Source organism: Henckelia pumila, unplaced genomic scaffold, assembly GCF_033568475.1.
Source record: "Henckelia pumila isolate YLH828 unplaced genomic scaffold, ASM3356847v2 CTG_461:::fragment_3, whole genome shotgun sequence".
Taxonomy (NCBI): Eukaryota; Viridiplantae; Streptophyta; class Magnoliopsida; order Lamiales; family Gesneriaceae; genus Henckelia; species Henckelia pumila.
Window position 1 is genome coordinate 3477950 of NW_027331831.1, and position 22434 is coordinate 3500383.

At 32.6% G+C, this 22434-nt stretch overlaps 3 protein-coding genes across 10 annotated transcripts; 1 reads left to right on the top strand and 2 right to left on the bottom strand.

The window, feature by feature from the left end:
• Nucleotides 1-624: 624 nt before the first annotated feature.
• Nucleotides 625-4781, top strand: LOC140871375 (probable serine/threonine-protein kinase WNK10). 2 transcript variants are annotated; one of them, XM_073273859.1, is made up of 7 exons: nt 628-1231; nt 2291-2328; nt 2457-2684; nt 2800-3020; nt 3107-3264; nt 3372-3771; nt 3872-4781. In XM_073273859.1, the coding sequence occupies exons 1-7, from the start codon at nt 1121-1123 to the stop codon at nt 4585-4587; spliced, it is 1872 nt and encodes a 623-aa protein (XP_073129960.1). In that variant the 5' UTR covers nt 628-1120; the 3' UTR covers nt 4588-4781. The 2 variants fall into 2 exon arrangements, with proteins under 2 accessions (XP_073129962.1, XP_073129960.1); XM_073273861.1 differs by lacking the exon at nt 2291-2328 and having other exon boundaries at nt 625-1231.
• A 2195-nt stretch (nt 4782-6976) lies between these two features.
• LOC140872114 (protein yippee-like At4g27745) lies at nt 6977-8690 on the bottom strand. Of its 6 annotated transcripts, none has more exons than XM_073274870.1 (4): nt 8460-8690; nt 8104-8170; nt 7877-8003; nt 6977-7508 (listed from the first exon to the last, which is right to left on the bottom strand). In XM_073274870.1, the coding sequence occupies exons 3-4, from the start codon at nt 7967-7969 to the stop codon at nt 7281-7283; spliced, it is 321 nt and encodes a 106-aa protein (XP_073130971.1). In that variant the 5' UTR covers nt 7970-8003; nt 8104-8170; nt 8460-8690; the 3' UTR covers nt 6977-7280. The 6 variants fall into 6 exon arrangements, with proteins under 6 accessions (XP_073130971.1, XP_073130970.1, XP_073130972.1 ...); XM_073274869.1 differs by having other exon boundaries at nt 8382-8690; XM_073274871.1 differs by having other exon boundaries at nt 8375-8690.
• Nucleotides 8691-8967: 277 nt separating this feature from the next.
• Nucleotides 8968-12955, bottom strand: LOC140871830 (uncharacterized). 2 transcript variants are annotated; one of them, XM_073274567.1, is made up of 7 exons: nt 12702-12955; nt 12411-12557; nt 12043-12141; nt 10699-10890; nt 10335-10454; nt 9571-9642; nt 8969-9374 (listed from the first exon to the last, which is right to left on the bottom strand). In XM_073274567.1, the coding sequence occupies exons 1-7, from the start codon at nt 12921-12923 to the stop codon at nt 9150-9152; spliced, it is 1077 nt and encodes a 358-aa protein (XP_073130668.1). In that variant the 5' UTR covers nt 12924-12955; the 3' UTR covers nt 8969-9149. The 2 variants fall into 2 exon arrangements, with proteins under 2 accessions (XP_073130669.1, XP_073130668.1); XM_073274568.1 differs by lacking the exon at nt 9571-9642 and having other exon boundaries at nt 8968-9374.
• Nucleotides 12956-22434: the final 9479 nt, after the last annotated feature.

A 22434-nucleotide genomic window follows, 5' to 3' on the forward strand; every position in this document is an offset into this window, starting at 1 on the left:
GATGATTTTTTTTCCCTCCATTTATAGACTACTAGTTGTAATTATATTTATAAATATTATTGGTAATTATTATTACAATTGCTAGACGACAAAAAACATTTGTTAGACGATTTTACGAATCAATTTTATGAGATCGATCTTTTATTTGAGTTACTCATTAAAAAAGATTATTTTTTATGCCAAAAATATGATTTTTATTATAAATTTGGGGTGATTAAGTTAGGTTGGGTTGACTCTTTCATAAGAGACATACTAATAAGTATTAGTTGACCTGTTGTATAAAATATTGTTATTATCTATTAATTGACCAATGTTATTCAATATTATAGTCATGAAATCGATATACAATACAAATACATACGAGAAATCGTAAAATTTATTTACGAGGATAATTTGGTCATTAAAAATAATATAATAAGATTTTTTTAAAAAATAAGTTGTTGATGCTAAATTTTAGAACTGAAAAAAAAGATGGAGATTTCGTTTTTGTAAGAAGCCAAATTTGAAAAAGATATCGATTATCAAATATCTGTAGTTTTGAAGAACAAAGCAACATAATTTAACGGTGGATGATGGAGCTGACATATTTGAACGGTAGATGATCCATCAAGGGCCCCACTCAGTCGCCATTATCCCAGTTTACGGCATCTTCTTCTTCCATATAAATTTCAATCCACTGTGTTGTGTAGTATGTGTTGATTCATCCATCGGCCAAAAAGTTGTGCTTTTTCTCAGTTGATTCCTAGGTTTTTGACTTTATCCCGATTCAACGCCTCCGTCCCATGATTTCTAGGGTTTTGGTTTCATGACCTAATTCGACTGATTCATCCGCCCTTTTAATCCTTCTCTGACTTTTGCCTATCGTTTTGTATAACATTGAATTATTAAATGAGATGGCAAGGGTAATCGGAGGAGAAGTGAATCTGAACTCTTCGTCGTGTTCGCTGCGAGTGAATATCTTCGGATGTCTATTCCAATTTGGGTCTAACATTGATTCGTTTTCCGTTGCTTGCGAAGCCTTCTCCGATCCTCTGTTTTTCTAACCCGAGTTTCATTGTACAGTTTAATTGTGCTTTTTTTGTTTTTTTCCCTTATTGTTTTGTTATAATTTTTTTGGAGAATGGATTGTGTGAATAATGATTGCCGGACGCAGAAATTGGATAAGAAAATGAAGATCGAGGCTTTAGATTCTGATGTTGTTGAAATTTCCCCGGACAGGCGGTATCTTCGGGTATTGACATCGTACTGATTTTTGTTTGTTTAATTATTTCTTGATTTTTGATAAATTTGTTTAATTTCCGAATCTCGTGCGCTGGTTTATACTTTCTTATTGATCAGTTTAGGTAGGCGCTACTGTTTTGTAAAATGGATTGAGGTTCAAGCTTATTAACTATTATTTTATTTTACACTTCTCTTTACTGCATTTATTGATAAATCTCATCTTTTCTCTGTACATCAAACTTAAGGGACGCCAGAATAATTGTTTTGATGTAGCAGCGTAAGTGGTGATTTTATTTTCTAATGATATGAATAATGTGCAGTGCGGATCAATCTCACAAGTTTATTATTGATTTAGTTCATATTTGGGTTACTCCCTTTCTTAATTTCTTAAGCGGATTCTCCCTTCAGGCATCAGAAGCCTTGGCTGATAGGATAGATCAGACATTTATTATGGAATAAGTTTTGGTTTGTTCTGTCATGAACTCAAGCTTCACCAGAATGTGCACTCTCTTTTGGTCTAGTTGTCAAAGTAGAAGTAAGATGACTTGTGAGATTATGGGGTAACCCAAATATGAACTAAATCAATAATAAACTTGTGAGATATGGTTTACCCTGAGTCGAGATTATTTTGATCTGCCAAATTTTAAGATTGTTTCCTGAGTGCAAATAAATATTGTAAATTTTATATGCGCCATAAAATGACTTCTTATAGCCATCTCCAAAAGAGGTAAAATAATGTTTTGTGTTTTGGAAATTCTTGGGTTAATATTCTCACTGTTTGAGATATCTGGACATTTTTTGCAAAGATGGGCCAATATCTTCTACACTTTTGCTACCGCCCTGATGCCGATCCCACACTCCATCATTTCCCAAAGAGATAAAAAAAGGCTGTACTAATTGCAAGTTGGCTTGTGTTGGTAGAAGAAAATGTGTGCAACTAATTTGATTGCGCCTTGTACTATGGATATTTACTATTGATTTCTGCTTTTTATTGGTTTGTTTCTTTCTTCAGCTTTTTGAATCTATCCACTTCGGTTATTTTATTACCTTTCTCTTTTTCTTCCTCCAGTATAATGAAATCCTGGGGAGGGGAGCATTCAAAAATGTGTATGCTTCCTTGCCTATCTTTTAAATTACGTTCTAATTTGATGCTTGTTTCTCATCACTTTTGTAGATTTATATCCTAGATTAAAAGTTTATCTGCCCCCAATTTTTTACTCCTTTTTCTTTTTCAGTTACAAGGGGTTTGATGAAATCGAGGGTGTGGAAGTTGCATGGAGCCAAGTGACTATTGAGGATGCCCTGCAGTCCCCCGAACATCTGGAGAGGCTGTATTCTGAGGTTCATTTGTTAAGAACACTGAAACATGAAAATGTTATTAGGTCATATGCCTCTTGGGTGGATGACGAGAAGAAAACCATTAATCTGATCACCGAGTTATTCACTTCAGGAAGTTTGCGGCAGTGAGTTTTCTCATACTGTTTCTCTTGACTTTCAGTTTGTATGTCTTGCCGTTTTGTTATTTTTTATTTATTTCTGTTTTAACTAGGTTTAACGATGTGCTTTTTTCTTGTTTAGGTACCGTAAGAAGCATAAGAGTGTCAACATAAAGGCCATCAAGAACTGGGCAAGGCAGATCCTTCGTGGGCTCAACTATCTTCATACTCACAATCCACCTGTTATTCACAGGGATTTAAAATGTGATAACATTTTTGTCAACGGAAATCATGGGCAAGTTAAAATCGGAGATCTTGGATTGGCTACAATAATGCAACAACCCACTGCCAGAAGTGTTATTGGTAGTTGTTTGTTTACCTGTAAGAATGTCTTCAATTCAGGGACCATCATCCTCATAGTTTTATTGTCACTTCCAATTTTCCTACAGGTACACCTGAATTTATGGCACCAGAGCTATATGAAGAGGAATATAATGAACTGGTGGACATTTATTCTTTTGGGATGTGCATGTTAGAGTTGATTACCTGTGAATATCCATACAGCGAATGCAAAAATCAAGCACAGATATACAAGAAGGTTACTTCTGTAAGTTTCACTTTTACCTTGTTGTACTGTGCTAAAATGATCCTTTAAGCCGTTAAATGGGTTAACTGCATCTGATGATGTAATTTTCCTACTGTCTAAAATTGTAGGGCATAAAGCCTGCTGCCCTGGGAAAAGTGAAGGATCCTGAAGTGAAAGATTTCATTGAAAAATGTTTGGCTCCAGCTCCTCAGAGGTTAAGTGCTGCTGAGCTCTTGAAAGGATCGTTCCTTTTGTCTGAAGATCACAAGGATTTCCCTTGTGCTCCTCCACAACTTTCTGATGTTATGTCCAAATCATCAAACTCAGTAAGATCTGATTCTCTTGTGATGGATGTGGACACATCTTACAAAACGCTATCAGGTAGCACTTTCGCAGAAAGCATCGTGGGAACATGTCTCTCAACTCTTGAACTTCGGAGATGGAATGAGAGAAATGAATTTACCTTAAAAGGGGAGAACTGTGATGGTAATTCAGTATCTTTAAACTTGAGGATTGCTGACTGTTCTGGTACGTAATTATAACATCGCAAATATCTCTTGTTAAAACCATTCCTGGTTTGATTTGTCCCACTTGAAAACTTGTTTAACGTTCGAAACATCTGTAACAGGCCGGGTTAGGAATGTTCACTTCGTGTTTTATCATAATGCTGATACAGCACTTTCACTTGCTGCGGAGATGGTTGAACAGCTTGATTTGTGGAAAGATGATGTTGCTTTGATAGCTGAGTTGATCGACTCTTTAGTTTCAAGACTTTTAACCAAATGGAGTACACCATCTGGAAGTTTGAATGGGGGGAAGAATTTTGTCAACGACTCTGCTATGCATTACAATAACCAAATCGCTGTCTGTGATGCTAGACAACATTGTTCAAACAGCATTCCTTCAAAAGAAGCTCGTGAGCAGAACAGATCTTCACAATTCATGGAATTGAATTGCACCAGTAGAGAATCAACTGGAGCATTGTCCCAACACACCTTACCGACTTCTGTTATCGAGCATGTGGAAGATTTGGGATCAGCTGACTATGTTGTTGTGGAGAAAAATAGAAATAGCATCAGGGAGTCCTTGATGAGTGAAAGTATAAGAAATTCAGGGACATCTTTTGCTGGTTCTTGGAACACAGCATCTAGTGAAATGGATTTTGGAGTTTCTTCTCTTTCTCTGGGGGACAAAGAAAACAATATGTGCCATGATCTGAAGGTGGAGCTTGATGCCATCAATTTGCATTATCAGCAGCGTTGCTGTGAACTTCTGAAGATGAAAGAGGAGGCAATTGAAAACGCCAAAAAGAAGTGGATGCTGAAGAAAATATCAGCTGTTTGAGGTGATAAGACATGTTTTCGGGTAGAAAAGCTTCTCATTTTCTTCTCAGCTTGGTTTTGCTTGCTTCTCATCAACTTGATTAGGTCGAATAGTTGATAAAATATGTGCACAAGTAGTTACTTCTTTGATTGGATTTTGACGAACCTTGGTATTTTTTTGTTCTTTAGATGAACCTTGGTTTGCTCGTGGTGTTACTGAGTTTTTTGAAATTGTGTGCACACTAATAATTTTGCATTGATATTGGTTGCCATTTGAAGCTAGTCCCCTACTAATATTTTTTTAGCTAAATGGGACAGCCTTAAAGTTTGTGTTTGCGTTGGGATAAATTTTACCGACTACGATTTTTGGTGCAACGGCAACGTTTTTGTTCCAGTTCATTGCTGCAAGAGTCAAATGTTATGAAGTGCAAGAAAGGTAATTGTTGGGGAAATTGCTTTTAAGCTTTTCGTGCTACTGCTTATTTCCTCCTTAAATTAAGATAACTAATAACGTTTATATATATATATATATATATATATATATATATATATATACACTTTTGTAGTCAGAAACAAGCTTTGAAAAGATGTATTAATTCATGAAAAAATAAAATCTCTATGGAATAACTTTGGGATTGTGTGAATTAAATCGGCTAAAAGATGTATTAATTCATGAAAAATAAATTGGGTATTTATAATTTTATCGATTAAATTAAATAGGGATGAATATTGTCTAGTCCATTGAAGAATATTTTAAAACAGTTATTGATAAATTAGAATAATGAAAAAAAATAAAAGTCATATTATTTAAAGATTTCTTGGTGAATAAAAGGATAAGATTCGAAGCTACTAATCTAAAATCGTGATACATGTGAACCTTTGAGGCCTGTTATGTGCAAGGAAGATAGTAGTACTCTATATTTTTTCTTATGGTTCGAGAAATGGAAATTATAAATAACATGTAGTTGCATTGAACTTGTAAGAAAAATATAATTAACAATATAATATGGAGTATATAAAAAAGTGTGAACGTCATTAATTTATTTAAATTATTAATCAATAAATAAATAGTTCAATTAAACACGACAAAAGACTTAATTATGCACGCAAATTGCATGATATCCGAGAACAAAAATGATTAGTTTATGCTAAACGGAGAGTTTATTTTCGATATAATTTATAAAAAGAGATTGATATGAACATTTTGTATAAAATGCCGGTCAAAATCGAACAGCATTGCCGACAACAATCAGCAAATACAATTTTGGGACCAGAGAACTCTCTTCCTTTATTGTCAATTGACAAATGACAATAGATTTATTTTTCTTTAAGTTGAGAAATATCTTCCTGTCCCAATTGTTTTAAAAAAATAAGGGCAAATAGGTTTGGTAGAGTAGATGAATTATTGGTTTATATCTTTACATTCTCATAATTTTATTTTCTGATAACAAACTGTTTTATAGTTTTATGACTTTTATCAATACAATGGAAAAAATATCTAATAAAATATCAGGACTCGATTATTTTCAAAAAATAATTATAATTTAAAAAGATTGTTCGTTACATAAATGTTTGCTTGAATTTTTGTTTCAACTATTTAGAGGATAAAAGGCAAAAGGATAAATATTAAATATTATGTATATAAAAATATGATAATTGAGTAATTGCTTGAATATTATACATCTGCCTCGATAACTTTAAAACTTCTTCAAGGATAAATTCGCCCATTTAAACATAACATTGACAACTCAAAATGGGTTATAATTATAGTTATCAGTATTAGGTAGGAGTGCAAAAAACAATAGCATTCAAGCGCAAATTCTCTATTTTTTTATGGATATTTTCAGAAATAGGGGTTATGATCCTAAGGGGTTAATAATAAGATGCTAGAGTGTGTTATCCTCGCTACAGATCCATCGTTCATAACCGACTCAAACACTACACTTAACCTCACATGAAAAAAATTCTGTCCAGGATTCCCTCTGAGGGTGATGCATGTCGGAAGCTGAAATAGGAACAAACACCTCAACGAAAAAATTTCAGCCAATTTCTTTGACCTTGTGAGTGTGAGAACTAATCAAGTTTATAAGTCATTTTATCATAACTATCTACAGAATGTACTGCATCGAAGTTGAATTGAAGCTCTCTTTGCAGGTAGCACAGAAAATAATTCAAGAGCACCTGCTGTTTAATTAGTTATTATTATGCTACTTAGTAGCAATAAAGTTCTCAATATTTCCTCATGGATCATAACTTTAAAGATATAATTTAGCAGTGACAAAATTTCTAATTCATGTTTTGTTGTGTAAATGTCTGTCATAAACTAGAATGGAACACATAATCAGCCAATGTCCAAGAATGGCTAAACTCTTACAGAATCAAAGAAACATGAGGACGCTTATATATTGAGATGCAAGAATAATAGTTATTTCAATAACACATAGATGAGCTAGCAATTGTGACATTAACCAGAATCAAAGATAGAAGCCATTGAAAGAATCATCTTGTGATGTTAACATATATGTACATACATCAATCATAAAGACATTCACAAAATCCCAAACTTTAAACATGCTTTTTATGCAACAAACATGGAACATATGCAGAAGCAACAATGAATGGGGCGCAATTTCAATATGAGAAGATCTTTTTGACGGGCAACAAGACAATCAGGCTGTACACTTTATATGGAGACATCAAGAACTTTACCACAAACTACCAGTTCTCTTTAACGATTTTCGACTTTTCTAGAATGATTTTTCCTTCCTTGTACTTTTGAGTTTCCTCATAAGCCTTCTCGTATTTCCACCCCAATTCCTCATGACAGTCGGAGCAAAAGACGTCCGCTACTGTATGAAGGCCAGTCAGCAGCCGCCTATCTTCTTTAGGCCCCAGAGAAATGTTCATAGCGTGGGAGAACAGAAATGCTCGACCATTTTTTCCCTGTCATGAGTACCATCAATACATGTAAGGACCAACATCTAACTGAATTTTCTTTTCTTGCTATCAGAATCTAAAATAGAAGTGATTTCTTGAAATGCAACTTCAAATCCCAAAATCTATGATCTATCTTACCTCTGCTCCTCTTTATTCTTGGCTCAACCGCCGCTACTAAAATAGAATTACCGCAAGAAAAGTGACAAAATGAATTGTGAAGTTTATCATCATCTAATAAAGAATCCCTATTGAATTTCCGGAAAGATTTATATGAAATGAGTTCACTCCAAGTCCAAAAGCCAAAAGAACACGTCCAGCAAGTTCAAAGAAATTCAGTAACGAAAAAACCAAAGGAAAACTAGCTGAAATTTCACCTGAAATGCTTTAGAGATTACATCATCATGAAGGGCAACATGATTTCTACAATTGCAGCAACTGTACAACCTCGGACCAATAATCTCAGCCATTTGATTCCCGAAATTCACACCACAACCGTAACAGCTGCTTCAAATCAAGATCCTGTAATTTTAGAAAGACCTCAAAGATCCTTTCTTGGTAATGCCAAAGTCATTTCAAAACACGGACGGGATAAAGACTTCACCTAATTCCGATTTCGACTCCAGAGAAAGTCAATTTATGCTATCTTCTTTTATCCCACCAGTTATTATCTGTTTTCGAAAATTAGAAAACAAAGGATAAGAACAAGAAAGGAGAAAGAAGACACTGAAAAATGAATAAAACCCACAAAATAGTCACACTAAAGAATTCACTTCTGAAATCATATTGTAAGCGTGAAAATAATATAGATGAAGCAGGCTTCCAACAGCAAAAGGCCAAACAAGAAATAAACAAAACCCATCAGAATTACTGACCCATTACCAGAAAGTAGGTGGAAAATTCAAGAATCTACAAGTCCCTTTTGCGGTTATGGAAGAAAATTTTAGTGCGCAGAATCACCTGATCACCGTGTCACTCGCGAAAAGACTGGGGTGAATTAATTGCAGAGGGTTTAGCAATATGGCAAAACGACGGAGTTTTCGTGGGTCGGGTTATTGGTATATTGTTGAGTTTGTGATTTGATGGGAGAAGAAGTATCAAGAAACCTTTGAAATTTGGGATTCCATGGTGGTGTAATTGCGTGCCGCAATAGAACACGAGAGTTATGAGTGCAAATCACGCTTCATTTAAAATTCTTGAATTAACTTGCAAATAAAATATTAGAGAAAAAGGTGTAGAATCGAAATAATATAATGGCACTTACTTTGGATTTTAGCATTACCGAAACACATTTGCTCAGATTTAGACTCGTGGATTATTTTGCTCGTTAAGCCATTTCTAATATCAATCAAATATACAAATGAAAAATATGGGCAATATTTTATCAGATTTTCAAAAGTCCACTTATTTAACCAACATCTGTATAAGCAGCATGGGAATTAAACTACGAAATAAAGAAAGGGATCGTGCATAAAAAAACATTTGATGAATGCCCCATAAATGCATTTCGGATCTCCTTGCAATTATCCAGCCTCAATGAAATTTAGTATTAAATTCAAGGAATGTTACAAGAATAAAACCAAACAGAGCAGTTTGTAATCCAATTCTCAGAGCAAGTGAGTCAAGTGACTAGATTGTTGATTCCAAAGGTTAAAGCTTCAAAGCAGCTCTCGCCATAGCAAGTGCACCTTCATAAGTTTGATTTCCACCTATAAACCCGCTCATATGTACAAACACGCAATCGGGAATCCCGGTTTCTCTAGAGAGTTCGTCGTCTCTCAAACCACGCCACTGAACAGGAAGTGCCTTCCGACTCTCAAATCTATCGGGAGCTATTGCCACTGCCTGAACTCGCCAATGTTTGCTACGGTCATCCTAAAACATTTTATAGTGAAATAATCTTGGTTAACCTTACAATAAGTGGATATATCGATGCAAATTATTGGAACTATATAACAGCTCAATTTCCGAAAGAAAATGTGGAAAAAATGACACAAGTTTTAAGAACTGGATGAGAGTATATTAATCACGGATTGTGGCTTTAAACTTAAAAGCCAGATTTAAGAACTACCAGATAAAGCACATATTTAAGAGATGGGTTGATCTTCTCCTCTTCCTCGAGCTCAAAAAGGTGAAGCTTCCACTGTTCAAGATAATTAAAGAGAGGTGAAGTTCAAGTTGAATTCAGTAATAGCAAAGGAGATTATGCAAGCTCAATCAAAAGAGAATCTGATATTGTAAATAATTTTTTTGAAACGCGGCTGTCATAATTTCATAACAGCATCACACAAATCCTTAGCAAAGATGCTTTTTCTAGAGCTGATGCATGAAAGATAAGATTCCAAGGTTATAGTAGATAGACCCAAATGTTTTTTTTTAATATAAGATAGCCAAAAAACCACAAACAAGAGTTCTATGATGGATAAATTAGTTAGAGTAAAGAACAAAAATGCATGCACAAATTACAATGTATTATGTGATAAAAAAAAAAAAGGTTTTGAGACAAGAAGAAACTGTAATAACATAGAGAAAGTCCTGTACAAATTTCAGAACCAGGTTTCTCAGATAAATTTTCTCCATTTCATATATTTTAAGAGACAACTAGGAAAATGTCCACTTATATTTCAAGACACGTTTTATAAGTCTCTCTAGACATTCTGAATATTAACCCCTGTAAGTTGTACAAACATGAACATACAACAATCAACAAAAAATCATTTATGAAGGATAGGGATAGGCTAAACCGAGTATGAAGTTGAATATGTTGCTGTTCATGACAAAACTACAAATGATAAAATATTTACGTTGTCCAAGATTTGACCAAAAAGCACTTACTGGACAGAATCTATCCAGGATCATAATTTCTCCGCTAGGATCAACATCATGCCTCGCTGTTAGACATTCCATCACAATTGACCGAGCAGGTAGCCATGATCGTGCATGACTGCGGATGCTCTGATTATAAAAAATAACTTCTTAGAATAAGCTTAAACAGTTAAACTTGAAACCATAAGTTCATAAGCCACTTTAAACTGATGATAAATTTCAGGTTCAGCCAGAACATTAGTGAATCAATTTCAGGTATAAAATTCACCAATATAAAAAAAATCAATAATTTCTCTAGCATCAAATTTACGAGGAATTAGTTCGAAAAGCGACAAATAACAGCACCATCCAAATTAACTTGAGGAAACCTTACGTCCAAAAACTCACTCCCAGCTAGAGTCATTGCACGATCAAAGGCTGCATTTTCCTTCTCAGCTGATTGATCAGGATCAATCCAGTCCAAATTTAATTTTCCAACCCGTGAAGACAAGTGCGTACCATTTACGTACCTTGGAGTCTGGTCTGTATCATACTGATTGATTCCATTGTCAATGGCATCAATTGCCTGTCGACATTAGAAAAAAACATACATGAATGGTTATAACTCTGCTATGAATACCTCAAAATTATACAAAGAGACCATAAAAAAAGCAAGGCAAAGCCAGAAAAAACATTTTGAAATCGTGGAGGTATTGTGCTTAATGCAATAACACCATCTATTCCTATTGGATAGTTTCTCGTACTAAAAAAAATGATTCTTTGTTGAAAAGGAAAAAAAAGACCTAGAGAAATATAATCTCCAGTAATATATGCCAAGATTGAGCGCTAGGTCCTTTTTCAATCATAGCAGCCCAATCACATATAAAAAGAAATTTCTGTTCAAGTACCTTTGATATTTCAATTCTTGAAGTTGGAGAATTAGTTAATTATGTTTGGAATATATTGTCGTTTCTTGACATTAGACTAGTGCATTATCTTAGAAGATATTCTATTTCTTGAGTTAGGAGATCCTTTCTTTAGTTAACTCCTGTATTTTAGCCTCTCATTAGGAAAACATCTGTTGAAAAAATAGCAAGTCTCTAAGGAAATGAAAGGGAAAAAGTTCTATTCCAACTATACTCCTACAACGATATCAAGTCCGAGATTCGAAATCCTCATCGAGGTACCATAACTGTGACTTAGAATTATCTTTATAGAGCTTTGGGATGAGATGACACAATTCTATGAAGTTGGTGATGTCTTTTGATTTCCACAAGAGCTTGACAGTGGATGAGGATGAAATCTGAGGCTTATTGCAAGGATCAGAGACCTTTCCATTCATCCAGGAGGCCATCGCAGAAGCGAGAATGGAGGAAAGAAGGGATAATGTTATGCTTTTCTCTTCAAACCTGGAAGCCTCATCGTGAACAGGAGAACAATTTGGATAGCCAATTACTTGAAAAAGGCAAAATATGGATGAGGTCAAACCAAATGAACCCATGGAACAATTTTCGCAAGAAACTTTGACTTACTTATAATACATGCTGGGAAATCATTAAAAAGTAAGAGAGCATAATAATTTAGATCTTCTATAGAGATCAAGAATTCACAAGTCAACCATGCAACAATAAAAGGCTGGATCTTATGTGACCAACACATTTATATCAATCCCAGACTCCCAAGCGTAGAGCAAAATGATAATAATAAAAAAGGTTTATAAATACAAAAGGTTAACTACCTCCATGAAGCTTTTATAAACTACGAGAAACAATCGTTGCACGTCAGGATGATCTTCATCAACTTTAAGCTCCTTGGCAATGATCTCCTTCCCAAAATGCTACATATGAAAGTTCACAACCAAGATTACCCTTAAAAACCAAAAACATAGAAGAAGCTGTTTCACATGTAGACTTCCAAAATTTGAAGTACTCTTGTGAAAGATTAGAACAATCTGTCTTCGTTCTAAAATAATTTAGTTAGTTGTACCTCATATCTCACTATGAAGTAAAATAAAACGACTACAAACAATACCTTACCAACTTTGTAACTAATCCGATCGACTAGATGACAAAAATTGAGCTCGAGGGTTCTATAATGCATATTTACCTTGTAAACAAGACCAGCACTACTAAGCTTGGTATTAAATCCATGTCCAAAAACTTCATCAAAACCCTTCTGATGATGATCATAACGGTCCTTTGCGGGATCATATACTCCACCAACATCAAGCACGGCATCAAGCGTATCAAGTACCTGCAGTAGTTCAGGCGTTTAAACAAACACGTTACCTACGTATCTAATTACTTGAAAATAACAATAGAAGTGCGGAGGGAAGATGATAAAATACTTCAAAACATTAGTTATTTCATAGTTCGGGGTGGGATGAGATAATTTGACCTGAGAATCACGCGTACGGACGATGTGAGCTTCTGAAAACTTGTTGGTGAGGCGAATCATGAAGCAGCCGAGGGCTTCGTCACAGTGGAAGCTTCCATTGTGGGTACCCACTCGTTTCACGGCGGCGGTGGACATCAGAGACACGGGGAGGCGGAATAAAGTTGGAGGACTGAAGAGGCGGAAAGGAGTGAAGAGCGATGTTCTTGTTAATACTTTGAGCATTTGGGGTTTATGGCGCTCTAGAAATTATATGAAACGACACCGCTCGTGCTGCAATGCCTCTCCATGTATATCACCGTATATATATGCTCCAAATATTTGTTCATGTATAACCCCACGTTAACGTCCTTTTACGTCTATAATTTTTATAAAAAAATTTGTCAATTCAGTGATCTAGAAATGAATAAATAGTCTCTCGTGTGATGGTATCGTAGATATATGTAAAATAATTAATAATTCGATTTAGCTCATAGTTACTATGAAACATAATATTTTTTTATATAAAATATAATATTTTTTATAAGTCGAGTCAACCAAGATATCGATTGCGTAAAATTTATTTGTGAGATCGTCTTATACATATTTTTGGATTTAATACTCTATAATTATTAAATTTGTAGAATTTAAATAATTATACTTAAGGCGAAAGTTGGAGTGTTGGAGCAACATGTGGAGTTGATGCTAATCCACGGCCCGGGCTATGCTACACCGGGTGAAGATCACCCGGTGCTGCATCTGCCCTTGATTGGGCACCCGGGCCCACTTCATTAGGTATGGAGCCCGCCTCATGCCCAATGAATGGCAGACGCTGGACCGGGTGTAGATCATCCGGTGTAGCGTAGCATCTACCGTGAGCCTCATGCCCAATGAATGACAGATGTTGTACCGGGTATAGATCATCCGGTGTAGCATAGCATCTACCCTAATCAACCTAATGTTAAATCCAAAAAGTTCATAAAGATATGAACCTCCGTTATATAATGTGAATCTTTGTTCTTTCATCTTTTTTTTATTTATTTTTTATTTGATCATTGAGTTTATTGCACCAAACCCCCATTTGAAATATTGAAAATACACATTTATTACATGCAAGATTTTAATAGGCATAACACATGTTGTTGCGGTGCCTAAAACCATTTTTTTGACAATATTAGGCCTATAGTGCAATATTATGCATATAGTATGAAAATATCCTTCTATTATTGTAGTATTTTTCATATTTACTCAAATACATCATTTGTAGTTGTGAAAAAAACTGTGTATTATGATGTAGGTGATGTATTTGAATATATATTAAAATTATTACAATAATATAAGGTTATTTTCTATCAAAATCTTAATATTATTAAAAAAATGATTATTTTAGTGTAAAAACAACACATGTTTAACAAAATCGATGTGACAAGGGTTAAATGTATAGCTCTCTAAAATATTAAAGGATTGTGCTGCCTATTAAAATTTTACTCTGAAGGCGCGGGGAAAAATTAGCATTTTAGTCCTGTATGTTGGTTTCATTTTGGTTTTGGTCCTGTATATTGGCTTGTTTTGGAAAATATTCTGTAACTTTGTTTTTATTTTGGATTTAGTCCTACATGTTGATTGTTTTGGTTTTGGTCCTATAAGTTGAATTAATTTTTGATTTTGGCCCTATATAAAGTTATGTTTTGAAAAAAAGTACAGGAATTTGGATTTTTTTTGGATTTAGTCCTATTAGTTGACTTATTTTTTTATTTTGGTCGTGGAAAAGATACGGTTTTGACCAAATTAAGCTCAGTTAAGTTAGAATAAGCGCCTATGTTTTTTTATTTTAAAATAATAAATTAAATTTAGAATTTAAAAGTTGACTTTCCAACTTCACCGATTAAGCTTTTATAATAAATATTTTTTTATGATTTTATAATTAAATAAATTAGGTTTAAAATTTAGATGTTGACCTTCTAATTATTTTTTAAAATAGTAATTATGTTCTAAAAGGTACAATAACTTTTTTTTTTTTTCCTCCGTCGCCGAAACTGGATGGAGCAGCAAAATTTTACTTATTTGCAGTGTTCTAAAAAGCACGCTTAAACGGCGATTAAGCATGATAAAAGTGAAACATACCTAAAAAGCTCTGCTTTCGAGAAAAGCGAAACAAAAAAAGTCAACCATAGTTGAAAACGATAAAAAAATATATTATAGTGTTACTTTTTAAATGAACGAAAGTATGTTTTAAATATATTTTTAGTTTTTTAGCTAATTTTGTTAATTTAGGTTGGAACTTATTTATATGATCATTAATATGTGCTTAGTGGGCGAACACTTAGTGCCAAATAAATAAAAAAATCGAAGTTACAGTTGAGAACGATATAAATGAATGTTTGTTTGTTACTTTTTAAAAGAACAAAAGTATGTTACATTTAATACATTAAATTAACATATTTTAGATTTTATTAAATTATTTAGATTAAAAAAAGTTTAAGCGTAAAAAAATATTTTTTTATTAGTCAGTTGTAATTATCTCAAACCAATAAGCAGATAAAACATGAAAGAATAAAAAATATTTATTATAAAAATAATTAGAGATCAACTTCTAAATTTCAAAACATGATAACATATAGGACGAAAACCAAAAAACAAACCAACTTACAGGACCAAAACCAAAATAACCCACTATATAGGACTAAATCCAAAAAACAAATCGAGTTACAGGATCTTTTTCAAGACAAGCCAACATACAGAACCAAAACCAAAAAGAAGCCAACATACAGGACCAAAATGCTAATTTTCCCGACGGCGCGGTCTGGTGAAAAAACTCTTTGATCATTTTTCCGTCCTTTTGATTACTGCTCTTTTTTTGGGCGAAAGGAATACCGATTTTTTTTGGCTATTGGGGACTTGGGGTTGGGTTTAATGACCGAAAAACTTGGGCTTATTGGTCCATTATGTTTGGACTTTTTTGGAAGTCCAATTATCTATTCACTTCAACCATTGGGCCAGGTGACAATTAGCCTCTGCACTGCACGCACAACCAATTGCACGAGGTAAATGATCCAAGCTCATTTAGGTACGGTTGAGCAGCTTTTACGAAATACTTTTAAATTTTTATTTTATAAAATTTTAAAATTTTGTGAAATTTTGTGAATAAAAAGATTAAAAGTATTTTTTAGAAGTTTTCTCAAACACTATCTTACTCTTATTATTATTATTATTATTATATAAAAAAATTAAATGTTCATTTACTCTTCTTAAGAAGCGTTGACAAAAATTATGATTAGAGTTGATTAAATTTATGAATTATGAAAAATGGAGAGTAATCAAAATTGTTCAAACAAAAATGGGAACTGAAATTCATGGATAATGTTTGATATTATTAATTTTTAACCAAATTTTATTTTTCTATTTGTCAAATCACATATGTCGGTGTCGCTTCTTTTCTATGTTCCCTGATTGGACCACACATTTTCCTTTCAATTAATAACTTTTGAAAGGAATCGAATTTTACCGCAGTTAACAACTTTACATATTCAGGGATGATAATTAGTTCGGGTAGATGGAACGGTATTCGACCTGAACCTAATCCATTCAAGTTGGGTTTAAATAATAATACTAACATAAAAATTCTTGTGAGACAATTTCACAGGTAATTTTGTGAATTGTGTAATGGTAATTCGATTATGTATCCGTACGGGTATATATCTTTATTTTATGTCAATTTTTTTTCTTTTACATGTTGGATGAACTGGTCTCATGGATATAAGACTATGATATCTTTATAATGATTTATTGACCACAACATTATTGTAATATTGTACGTTTTTTCACAAAAGAAAATGACAAATAACAAAAAGGAACCGACACTTTTTGGAAAGGGCGTGACTTGTCTTCGTGGATTGTACGGGCTGTGTTATTGGGCCGCAGAACGTGGGTCAACACTCAAAAAAGGTTTTACAAGGATAGTTTAAGGGGATAATGTTATGTGTACATCTATACTTATATTACAAATATTAAGGAAGAATATTATAATTGGTTTCTTGGTATGTTTAATTTCAAATTATATAAAAAAATCCCATAAAAGTGTCAAATTAGAAAAAATAGATATCATATTAAAATCAAACACCTTAAAAAACTAAATGTTATATTATATACATACAACACATTATATTTATGTATCACGTTACATACGCAAAGCGTGTACGTTATCGCTAGTAAAATATTATATAAAAAGTTACAAGTTAATTTTAAATTAAAAAATTATTTCAAACTTTCTAAAAATTATTTTTTTTTCAAACTATTATTGTTTATTTTTGCTAAAAAAATACTTTTATGAATTTTTTAAAATATTTTCTATTACTTATTGTCTAGTTTTACAATATTCAATCTTGTGTCTTAACTATATCATAGATATTTCAGTTTTTGAATAATATTTATGATTTTAGTTTAATATTTTTTCTCGAACATGTTTTTTGTATTTGGCCAATCAAATTGAGTTATTTGAAAACAGTAAATTTTAATTTTAATTTTTCAAATTTTATGAGAAATATTGTAATATCTTAGTGATGGCATACAATTGTATGATTTTACTTTAATATTTTCTTTAGAATTTTATTTTATACTTGACCAATCAAGTTGAGCTATTTGAAAAGAGTAGGATTCAATTTTTTTAAAATAATATATACTATTATGTGTAATCACTGAAAGATCACAATATTTATCATCAAATTTTGAAAAATTAAAATTAAATAATATATACCGTCGTATGCAATCATTAAAAAAAAATTAATATTCGAAAAAAAAATTTATATCGTATAATTAAGACACTCAATTTGAATCTTGAAAAAAAAAAAGTCATTGAAGTATTTTTTAGCAAGACAAACAATTGAAGTTTGAAAATAAATAATTTTTAGAAAGTTTTGGGATAATTTTCTAATTTAACATAAGTGTGCAACCCTCTATGTATATATAACATTATCCCGTTTACAAAATATGTGGATCAACACAACCTTAATCCATTTATATATTATTTTAATTGATCCAATATTATTTTAATTGATCCAAATGTGGTTAAAGATTCAAAAGTCAACCATCGATTCCGGAACTGGATCCAATAATTATCATAATCTTGCACGTGAGCAATACATATATAACTTCATAAATGGTTTGCTAATGTCAATTCGTCTAAATTGTTTATTTTTTGGGTACAAAATCAGCACTAAAAAAATCATTTCAAATTTCATTAACGTGCCTCGTTTATAAAAATGTAAAACGATGTACTGTACTAGGTTTATTGGAAGTTGGAATGAGATGTCAAATGAATCACATGATGCTACAATTTTATTCAAATTTATAATAGTAGTGATGTTCTTAAAAACGCGAAAAAAAGCCAATAAGTATGAAACTCGAGAGAAAATATTCGTTTAGAACAAAAGCATGAAATTGATCGATAGTGTTAAGCTTGTTAAAAGCATGAAAAAAAACACAAAATTTTAAAATAAATTTTCTAAATTTTTTTTAAACGAATAAGTTATGTAATATTTTTAAAATAAAAACTCTAAAGGGATCGATTTTTTTTTAAAAAAAAATTTATGTCTTAAACCTTTTACTTATCTGTGACTAAGAAACGACACTTGACCCAACAATGATCAACAAAAGTTTTATTTCACACAAGTTTTGAGACCATATTTTTTAATAACTTGAAAATTGTGTGTATTTAATTTTTAAAAAAATTACCTAATGTACTATTCAAATCTTCAACAAATCGGCTCGATTTCAGTAACCTCACTCCATTACGAACGCTCAAAGGTAATTGCAAACAACCAGATTTGTCTTATATGCTCTAAAATATAAATTCAACCACTTCAAAGTTCATACTCATTTCACTCGTATGGATATGCATGAATCTAGTTGTCTGATACATTAAAAATTCTATATGGACCGAGACTCTCTTCCTATAAATAAGGGGTCTCAAACCCTTATTACGATATGTTGTCCACGACTTTTTCTACAATTATTTCATACTTTTTTACACGCTTTTTTATACACTTACTTATATATGCTTTCTATTGAATTCTATACTGACTTGAGCGTCGGACTGGCTTCGCCTCCGAGCGAGCCATCTCACATGTTTTCTTTGATACACATGAATATTTGGGATCATTCAGATCGGTTTATTGAAAAAATTGGTTCGTTGATTATCAGTTCGAAGTAATTTATTTGATGCGAAATTTTTGAACACATCAATTTTTTTAGCAAAATAAGAATGAGAAATCTTATTGTCAGTCATTCTTTTTTCACTCCTCAGCTTGGGTTTCGAATTTGGAATAAGCTTCCAGATAATGTCTTGAAGTGTAATGCCGATGCTGCTGTGCTCGAGAGCTCTCCTCATAGTGGCTATGGTTGCATTATCCGTAATTCAAATGGTGTAGTGATAAACACGACTCATGGTACCTTGTTGGGACGGTTTGACTCCACTATTGCTGAAACTTTGAGTATCAGATAATTCCTTAATTGACTTAAAATCTTTGAATGTTCACACATCATACTTGAATCCGATGCTCTTCTGATCATTGAAGTACTTAACAATTCGAAGCCAGACCCGTACAGTTTAAGCTTAATAGTTGAAAATTGTAAGAATTTCTCATCTTGTTCGTGATTGTCTTTAGATTAGTGAATCAGGATGCTAGGAAAATTATTTCTATGCCTTCATTTGATTGCTGGCATTAATTTATTGAATGTATTTTATCAAATTCGATCGGCCTCCTTAAAACACTCAAGTAAATATTGTAACGATGATTATTATGTAAATTTCTAATTTATGCGACCTATGATGCTCGTTTAATCAAAGAGGGGGAATTGGACAGTCATGTAACATAACGTCATTCTGGAAGTGCTCACAAAAATACAAAGCCACCAAGTTGGACATTTTCGGCTCAAAGTTCATCATTCATTGAGTACCTTTTTCTTTAATTTGTGTCAACTCATTTTCACTCCTTTGGAAGCTTGCAGGTATATATAACAACTAGCAAGTCAGGGTGCTTGTAACTTTCAATTGTAGACGGAGTTAAGGGACGTTGAACCGTTTTCCCTAAACGACTTTGTCTGTTTTGTATTACGTTCGTCTCTAAATTTATAATAATAGTTATTTTTTTAAATGATTTACCCACACAACCTCTTATTCAATAAAAAATCATTTTGTTCTCCTTTAATTGAATTTTCTAGCTCCATCTCTTTCAATGATAAACTCCAATTGTACACAACTATACACATACATAGATACATATATAATTATATATACATATATATGCACACACACACATATGAGAAAATGTTTTTTATTTCTTCTGTGCCGACCACCAAAAAAATAAAGATAGGATAGGAAATGAAATGAAATGAAAACAAAAAGTAATATAAAGCAAGAGGATAGGTTCCATGAATGAGAGTGGACTCTAGTAGAGGTGGAGACTGGAGTCAGAAGATTTGCAAAGAGCGCAAACTAATATTTTCTTTAAAAAAAAAAAAAATTAGAGAGATGAAATTCTAAATTTTCTACGAATTAATATATAAACAAAAAAGCATAATAAATAAAGGGTCCCTGCCACCCATTCTGGGTCTCCACCAGGACCACCACCTGACTCGAGGCTTTGGAATTTTTTAATCAGAAGACATTTATATATAAGTCAATGATGGCCAATGCCATTATCTAGGACCCATAAATTACAAGCCCTAAATGGCCACATCTAGCTTGGATGAACAAAATTTATGATATTTTTCTTCAAAAATCTTTTATGTAAATACTGTTGAAAATATATATAAATATATATTATTATTTATTGTTGAATGTTGAAGGTTGAAAGTTGAAAATTGAGTTGTAAAATATTGAAAATTAGTGTGTGATGATGTAATTAATGATGTATTAATTTTTGACTAATCTCCAATTGAGATCTATAAATAGGTCTCTCCATTTGTGTAGAAAAACACAATTGTGAAGAGAAAAAAATTTTATAAAGTGTAGAATTTTGAGTTTTTGAGTTTTTACTTTTTACCGTAAATTTTTACTTTTTCACAACACGTTATCAGCACGATCGCTCGAAGGTTCTCTATATTTTCCGACGCTCCAAAATACAAGAAGAAGTTAAAAATATTCAACAAGTAAGAATTTTTATTTTACTGTTTATATATTTTTATTGTGTATATATTAATATATAATATCATGTTATGAAAAAAATAAGTTTTTTTCAAAACTTGTTATAAATCCTGGGAGGATGTTAAGACGACATCCCACACTCCCGGTAAGGGATACGACAAGTATAAAAGCCTCTAAGGTTTTTAAACAATAACGTGATATATATTTATTATGTATATATATTAACTATATTAATATATAATTTCATGTTATTATATAAAAGGTTGTCTACGACACCGATCTTATAATAATGTGATATGATATACTATACCTGACTTTATACTAACTATATTGGTATAATTTCACAACATTATATAAAAGGCTGTCTACGACACCGATCTTATAATAATGTGATATGATATACTATACCTGACTTTATACTAACTATATTGGTATAATTTCACAACATTATATAAAAGGCTGTCTACGACACTGACCTTATAATAATGTGATATGATATACATAATTATTTAATTATGATTATCATTATATGCATTACATGATTATCACGAATTTTTATTCAACATACTCAATTTTTTCTTTACCCCCAACGGTCACAAACGGTAACAAAACGGCTAGTTTTTGCCCTATAAATATGTTCACTCAAACTCATTTTCAATCACACCAAATTCATTCTTTCTCTCAAAATATTTTATCCTCGGTTTTTTCGAAGATGGAGATGATGACATTTATAAGGATATTTTTCATAACGACTATGATCATCATGCTCACGAGTCTTTTACTCACCAGCGATTTTCCAACACATATTTTTTCTCTATTTGTATACGCACTTGTAATTTACGTTCTTTCATTATTTTGTATTGTCATATTTATGGAAATTAACTAATAAAATGCATTGTTATTTTCTAGTACCACCATGTCGAACTTGGCGAAACTCGAATTCATTGCACTTGATATAACCGGAAAGAATTATATGCCATGGACCCTCGATGTAGAAATGCATCTCGAGTCATTGGGTCTTAACGAAACTATCAAAGAAAATAACATATCATCCTCACAAGATAAAGCAAAAGCGATGATATTTTTACGCAGACATCTTGATGAGGGGTTGAAATGTGAATATTTGACCGAAAAAGACCCAATGATTTTGTGGAAAGGGTTAAAAGAACGTTTTGAGCATATACGAGAAGTTATACTTCCGACCGCACGAGATGAATGGAATACTTTAAGATTCCAAGATTTTAAAAAGGTGAGTGATTATAATTCTGCGATGTATCGAATTGTCTCACAGCTGAAATTTTGTGGGCATAATATTACTGAGATGGAAATGCTTGAAAAGACATTTTCCACATTCCACGCATCAAATATAACTTTACAACAGCAATATAGAGTGCGTGGATTTTCAAGATACTCAGAACTCATCGCATGTTTACTCGTGGCGGAAAAGAATAATGAATTACTCATGAGAAATCATCAGTCCAGACCTACTGGTTCAACGGCATTTCCTGAAGCAAATGTCGTAAGTAAAAATGAAAACCAAAATCAAAGATATAGACAAGATTTTGGTCGAGGTCGTGGACGAGGACGTGGGCGTGGACGTGGGCGTAGAAATGA

Excerpts from the sequence above, each read along its gene's own strand:
- LOC140871375 (XM_073273859.1), top strand. The coding sequence starts at position 1,121 with ATGGATTGTGTGAATAATGATTGCCGGACGCAGAAATTGGATAAGAAA. Across the intron at positions 2,329-2,456 it reads AGGGGAGCATTCAAAAATGT|TTACAAGGGGTTTGATGAAA; the intron begins GTATGCTTCCTT and ends TTTCTTTTTCAG. Across the intron at positions 3,265-3,371 it reads TATACAAGAAGGTTACTTCT|GGCATAAAGCCTGCTGCCCT; the intron begins GTAAGTTTCACT and ends CTAAAATTGTAG.
- LOC140872114 (XM_073274870.1), bottom strand. The coding sequence starts at position 7,969 with ATGGCTGAGATTATTGGTCCGAGGTTGTACAGTTGCTGCAATTGTAGA. Across the intron at positions 7,509-7,876 it reads TAATCTCTAAAGCATTTCAG|GGAAAAAATGGTCGAGCATT; the intron begins GTGAAATTTCAG and ends TACTCATGACAG.
- LOC140871830 (XM_073274567.1), bottom strand. The coding sequence starts at position 12,923 with ATGCTCAAAGTATTAACAAGAACATCGCTCTTCACTCCTTTCCGCCTC. Across the intron at positions 10,891-12,042 it reads TTTATAAAAGCTTCATGGAG|GCAATTGATGCCATTGACAA; the intron begins GTAGTTAACCTT and ends TAATGTCGACAG. Across the intron at positions 9,643-10,334 it reads TCCTGGATAGATTCTGTCCA|TGGAAGCTTCACCTTTTTGA; the intron begins GTAAGTGCTTTT and ends TATCTTGAACAG.